A 7,138-nucleotide genomic window follows, 5' to 3' on the forward strand; every position below is an offset into this window, starting at 1 on the left:
CTTCAGTAGTTTTAGTCATATAGTCTCTTCAGTAGTTTCAGTCATATAGTCTCTTCAGTAGTTTCAGTCATATAGTCTCTTCAGTAGTTTCAGTCATATAGTCTCTTCAGTAGTTTCAGTCATATAGTCTCTTCAGTAGTTTTAGTCATATAGTCTCTTCAGTAGTTTTAGTCATATAGTCTCTTCAGTAGTTTTAGTCATATAGTCTCTTCAGTAGTTTTAGTCATATAGTCTCTTCAGTAGTTTTAGTCATATAGTCTCTTCAGTAGTTTCAGTCATATAGTCTCTTCAGTAGTTTCAGTCATATAGTCTCTTCAGTAGTTTTAGTCATATAGTCTCTTCAGTAGTTTCAGTCATATAGTCTCTTCAGTAGTTTTAGTCATATAGTCTCTTCAGTAGTTTTAGTCATATAGTCTCTTCAGTAGTTTTAGTCATATAGTCTCTTCAGTAGTTTTAGTCATTATAGTCTCTTCAGTAGTTTTAGTCATATAGTCTCTTCAGTAGTTTTAGTCATATAGTCTCTTCAGTAGTTTTAGTCATATAGTCTCTTCAGTAGTTTTAGTCATATAGTCTCTTCAGTAGTTTTAGTCATATAGTCTCTTCAGTAGTTTTAGTCATATAGTCTCTTCAGTAGTTTTAGTCATATAGTCTCTTCAGTAGTTTTAGTCATATAGTCTCTTCAGTAGTTTTAGTCATATAGTCTCTTCAGTAGTTTTAGTCATATAGTCTCTTCAGTAGTTTTAGTCATATAGTCTCTTCAGTAGTTTTAGTCATATAGTCTCTTCAGTAGTTTCAGTCATATAGTCTCTTCAGTAGTTTTAGTCATATAGTCTCTTCAGTAGTTTTAGTCATATAGTCTCTTCAGTAGTTTTAATTTGGTTTCAGTCACATTTTAGTCACCCGGAATGTTTTAGTGTCAGTCTAGTTTTAGTCGACTAAATATCATAAGGTTTTTGTCGACTAAATCTGCAGGTGATTTAGTCGACTAAAATGTATTTTGCCGGGCCTTGATGCCGTCAAAATGACTGATTTTACATTTGCTGAAAAATAGCCGATCTACAAGCTCACAACGCGTCGCAGCGCGACGCGTTGTGAGCTTGTAGGTCTGCTATTTTCAGCATGCAACCAAGTGCCTACGGGATCTCTTGTCCACTAGTCCTGACATTTTAGTCTAGTTTTTATCTGTTGAATGAAAATTGTCAGTATATTTTCTTAGTTGTAGTTTTAGTCACCATAGCTTATTTTTCATTAAGGTAGTCGACGAACATTTTTCGTCTTTGTTTTAGTCGACGAAAACAACACTGCCCCACTCCAGTGTCTTTACATAGACCAGGGGTGGGCAACTGGCGGCCCGGGGGCCACATGCGGCCCCCACCTTCACTTAATGTGGCCCTCAGGTTAATGTCAGAATACTGATATAGTATTGGTTTCAGCTGTTCCATTGGTTTCAATTCCACAACATGCAAACATGACCCACTGTAATTAGTCTAAATTAGTAGCTCATTGCTCAACACAAGTATAATTAAAGGCATTTGAAATTACATAAAAATGTTAATTTTCAGGATTCCAATTAAAAAATAACAAAAAATAATGCAATATTTCATAGCAAAAATAGACGATCTACTGTAGATCGGCTGTGTTTGCTATGACAGTAATATATGGTCCTATAGAGCGTCGCAGTCCCGCCCCCTACCATGGACCAGGAAATTATTCTCCGTTCATTTTCCTCATAGACATTTCAGAAAGTATTTATTTAAAGACGTTTACGCCGCGGACAAAGCCAACTCGAGTCGTGACAAATCATGACAACAAACACATTTTTTGGGCCGAGCAAATAATTAGAAAGAAGAAAAAAACGGCAGGTTACAACACTTTTTTTGTTGTTTTTCTTCTTTGTAATTATTTGTTTGGTCCAAAATATTGTTTGTGTTGTCATGAGTTGTCACGACTCGAGTTGGCTTTGTCCGCGGCGTAACCGTCTTTAAATAAATACTTTTTGAAATGTCTATGGGAAAAATGCATTGGGATTCATTTCCTGGTCCATGGTAGGGGGCGGGACTGCGACGCTCTATAGGGAGTGAGTGTGGAAATATAGTGGCTCTCTCCATCGTCAAAGTTGCCCACCCCTGACATAGACCGTGCGTTTCCTCCCCCACCCCAGTGTCCCGCTCTCAGCTGTCCTCCGGGGGGCGCCAGGCGGTGCTGACGGAGAACGTGACGGGGATGTCGGAGGGCTCCAGGCTGCTGCAGCAGACCCTGCAGGGCGAGGCCTCCACGCAGGCCGACCTCCTGGAGAACATCTGGAAGCTGGAGAACCTCTTCCACAACCACAGTGACTGGCTGCAGAGGCTGGAGCTCCTCATCAAGGTTTGATTGATTGATTGATTGATTGATTGAAGTATTTATTAAGTTTGCAGAATTACAGTACATGTCAAGCACAACTCAATACAAGAACTGTCAACTGTGAGTGGACGACCAATAAAGCACTACACTTGTTGTGATGAATTGAACAAGGTGGACCCTCTTGTAAACATTGATTGATTGATTGATTGATTAATTGATTGATTGATTGATTGATTGAAATATTTATTAACCCATTTTGACCTGACGTAAAAAAAATAAAAATAAAAAGTCTTCTGAAAGAATATATATTCAAAGATTTGTTGCCGCATCTTTACGGTTTTTCAAAAATACCAGACCTACAAGCTCGTAGCGCGCCACTCGGTGGCGCGCTACGAGCTTGTAGATCTGCTATTTTTCAATAGCTAAATTATAACATAATGTTTAAAACACCAAAAGGGGTTCCCGCCCAAAATGGGTTAACAGTTTGCAGAATTACAGTACATTGTCAAGCACAACTCAATACAAGAACTGTCAACTGTGAGTGGACGACCCAATAAAGCATTACACTTGTTGTGATGAATTGAACAAGGTGGACCCTCTTGTAAACATTTAGAGACATACAAATAGGCTATACACTTCTATATAGCCAAAAAAGAGGAAATCATCATCATAAAGCGGCACCGAGTGCTGCGCTACGAGCTTGTAGGTCTGCTATTTTTGAATAGTCTTAACTCACATCTTTGCTTCTGGGGGGTTGTTCCCCTGGAACAACATATATGGGGTCCGCGGCCAATTACATAATTATATCTTTGAGGACCACTGACATAGAAACATGGGCTTTGAGAACCACTGACATAGAAACATGGGCTTTGAGAACCACTGACATAGAAACATGGGCTTCGAGAACCACTGACATAGAAACATGGGCTTTGAGAACACTGACATAGAAACATGGGCCTTGAGAACCACTGACATAGAAACATGGGCTTTGAGAACCACTGACATAGAAACATGGGCTTCGAGAACCACTGACATAGAAACATGGGCTTTGAGAACACTGACATAGAAACATGGGCCTTGAGAACCACTGACATAGAAACATGGGCTTTGAGAACCACTGACATAGAAACATGGGCTTTGAGAACCACTGACATAGAAACATGGGCTTTGAGAACACTGACATAGAAACATGGGCTTTGAGAACCACTGACATAGAAACATGGGCTTTGAGAACCACTGACATAGAAACATGGGCTTTGAGAACCACTGACATAGAAACATGGGCTTTGAGAACCACTGACATAGAAACATGGGCTTTGAGAACCACTGACATAGAAACATGGGCTTTGAGAACACTGACATAGAAACATGGGCTTTGAGAACCACTGACATAGAAACATGGGCTTTGAGAACCACTGACATAGAAACATAGGCTTTGAGAACCACTGACATAGAAACATGGGCTTTGAGAACCACTGACATAGAAACATAGGCTTTGAGAACCACTGACATAGAAACATGGGCTTTGAGAACACTGACATAGAAACATGGGCTTTGAGAACCACTGACATAGAAACATGGGCTTTGAGAACACTGACATAGAAACATGGGCTTTGAGAACCACTGACATAGAAACATGGGCTTTGAGAACCACTGACATAGAAACATGGGCTTTGAGAACCACTGACATAGAAACATGGGCTTTGAGAACCACTGACATAGAAACATGGGCTTTGAGAACCACTGACATAGAAACATGGGTTTTGAGAACCACTGACATAGAAACATGGGCTTTGAGAACCACTGACATAGAAACATGGGCTTTGAGAAACACTGACATAGAAACATGGGCTTTGAGAACCACTGACATAGAAACATGGGCTTTGAGAACCACTGACATAGAAACATGGGCTTTGAGAACACTGACATAGAAACATGGGCTTTGAGAACCACTGACATAGAAACATGGGCTTCGAGAACCACTGACATAGAAACATGGGCTTTGAGAACACTGACATAGAAACATGGGCTTTGAGAACCACTGACATAGAAACATGGGCTTTGAGAACCACTGACATAGAAACATGGGCTTTGAGAACCACTGACATAGAAACATGGGCTTTTAAGAAAACTGTTAGCATTTAGAAGGCATTTGTAGAATCGTTCTCAGGTCTAAACGGGTTAAGTACAATACTTGAGTAAATGTACTTAACAGGTTCAGGGCCCAGGACGGAGATGTCCGTCCGGGTACTTAGTACGGTCTAATGCCCTAGACGGAGATTGATAAAAACGCGATCTAAATCATCCCGCCTAATTATAAAAAAAAATGTTATGTGTTAGACTGTCCAGTCGCTAGTCTCGTTAGATTTACTTACCTCCCTCCCGTGGTGTGGCTATTGTTAGCTATTGTTAGCTGCTACACACACATTCACAACAACATCCGGTCCGTCCGTAAAAGTGCTCCGGGCGCTATAAACGATGGGCACATTTTATTAATGGATTAAATAACCCCAGGCAATACATGTGTTAATTACTTACCCCCCACAGAGCCTGGAGATGGAGCTGAGGAGCCTCCAGTCTCGTAACCTGCAGTCTGAGGGCTACCTGGTGCAGCTGGACGACCGGCTGTCCTCTCTGAGCACCTCCGCCTACAGGAACCTGTCAGGCCTGGGCGCGGAGGTGTCTCGGACCTCCGCCTGGCTCCGCGACCAGGACCTCCTGCTCAGGTGAATACCGGACCGGGTTAATTACAGTCACCCTTGATTTAGCTTTTTCTTTCATTAGTCTTGAGATGGTCATGGATGTATTATAAATAAACCCGATACTAAAATGCTAAATGGTAAATGGTGCATTTATATAGCACTATTATCCAAGGTGCTTTACAGAGATTGTGCATTACATTAACCCATTCATACACCGATGGCAGCGGAAACATGTCTGTCTGTCCGTCTGTCCGTCCGTCTGTCTGTATGTCTGTGGCCAACATATCTTTAGAAGTAATGGTGGGATCTCCATGGACTCTGCACTCCAAAGAGAACCAAAACCTATTGATGTTGATGACCCCCATGACCTCTCCTCTAGCGCATAGTTCTATGTGTCACCATTAAAAAATCATCAAGCTCTACTGTCTCGTCCTCCGTCCCCCATGCTCTACTGTCTCGTCCTCCGTCCCCCATGCTCTACTGTCTCGTCCTCCCTCCCCATGCTCTACTGTCTCGTCCTCCGTCCCCCATGCTCTACTGTCTCGTCCTCCCTCCCCATGCTCTACTGTCTCGTCCTCCCTCCCCCATGCTCTACTGTCTCGTCCTCCCTCCCCCATGCTCTACTGTCTCGTCCTCCGTCCCCCATGCTCTACTGTCTCGTCCTCCGTCCCCCATGCTCTACTGTCTCGTCCTCCGTCCCCCATGCTCTACTGTCTCGTCCTCCGTCCCCCATGCTCTACTGTCTCGTCCTCCGTCCCCCATGCTCTACTGTCTCGTCCTCCCTCCCCATGCTCTACTGTCTCGTCCTCCGTCCCCCATGCTCTACTGTCTCGTCCTCCCTCCCCATGCTCTACTGTCTCGTCCTCCGTCCCCCATGCTCTACTGTCTCGTCCTCCGTCCCCCATGCTCTACTGTCTCGTCCTCCGTCCCCCATGCTCTACTGTCTCGTCCTCCCTCCCCATGCTCTACTGTCTCGTCCTCCCTCCCCATGCTCTACTGTCTCGTCCTCCCTCCCCATGCTCTACTGTCTCGTCCTCCGTCCCCCATGCTCTACTGTCTCGTCCTCCGTCCCCCATGCTCTACTGTCTCGTCCTCCGTCCCCCATGCTCTACTGTCTCGTCCTCCGTCCCAGGGAAACCTCGGGCCAGATGGGCGGGCTCAGGGAGAAGCTGGAGGAGGTCAATTGGACAGTGGGTGCTGTCAATCACACCTTCAGCAGTGACATCAGCGTGCACCACTTGAAGATCCAGGATCTCCAGGTCAGAGCATGCTCAGAAACCTCATAATGTGTGTACCCATCTTTCATATTCATCATAATCACATCTAGTAGGAGAAGGCTCTAAGGCAGTGGTATGTGGTATGTCTCACATCTAGTAGGAGAAGGCTCTAAGGCAGTGGTATGTGGTATGTCTCACCCGCACACTGAGTATCTGCTGGGCACAAGAGTCTTGTCTTATTAATGAAGCAACGTTTCGGTCACTAGGGACCTTCCTCAGGCATCATTATTGCTTTCATTGATGTCCACTGGCCTACGCACCTGTGCATACGCCTGATTGCTAGGTGTGCGATAGTTTTCTCCTACATGTGGTTATGTCTCAAAATCAAATGATTGGATGGGGAGCAAACAAAACGTGATGGGGACATCCTCCCTATAACGACGTACTACTGTCTGTATTCCTTCATGGTCACCCAGATCCAGATCAGCAACATCACGGAGGACACCTCCAGCCTCTGGGTGACCCACGTCCACACGGAGGCCCAGCTCAGGAACGAGATGGAGATCCTCAACACCATCACCGAGGACCTCCGCCTCAAGGACTGGGAGCACTCCACGGCCCTGAAGAACGTCACCGTCATGGAGGGTACGTCGCTACAACTACACTTTGGTTTAACCCATTCTGGGCGGGGAAACCCCTTTTGGTGTTTTAAAGCATTATGTTATACTTTAGCTATTGAAAAATAGCAGATCTACAAGATCATAGCGCGGCACCGAGTGCCGCGCTACGAGCTTGTAGGTCTGCTATTTCTTTTAAATCGTGAAAATGTGGTGCGAATCTTTGAATATATATTATTTTATATTAACGTTTTTAACT

At 44.2% G+C, this 7,138-nt stretch overlaps 1 protein-coding gene across 1 annotated transcript in view; it reads left to right on the plus strand.

Annotated features, from left to right (window-relative positions):
- Nucleotides 1-2,161: 2,161 nt before the first annotated feature.
- Nucleotides 2,162-7,138, plus strand: part of LOC306918274 (scavenger receptor class A member 5-like) — a gene marked incomplete at its 5' end in the record, with an annotated part of 5,269 nt that continues 292 nt past the window's right edge. The window contains 4 exons of the mRNA XM_079531148.1: nt 2,162-2,367; nt 4,891-5,069; nt 6,178-6,304; nt 6,739-6,907. Coding sequence (XP_079387274.1) covers nt 2,162-2,367; nt 4,891-5,069; nt 6,178-6,304; nt 6,739-6,907 — 681 coding nt within the window. The remainder of the gene's footprint in view (nt 2,368-4,890; nt 5,070-6,177; nt 6,305-6,738; nt 6,908-7,138) is intronic.

The sequence above is a fragment of the Electrona antarctica genome, assembly GCF_951216825.1.
Source record: "Electrona antarctica genome assembly, contig: scaffold_1195, whole genome shotgun sequence".
NCBI lineage: Eukaryota > Metazoa > Chordata > Actinopteri > Myctophiformes > Myctophidae > Electrona > Electrona antarctica.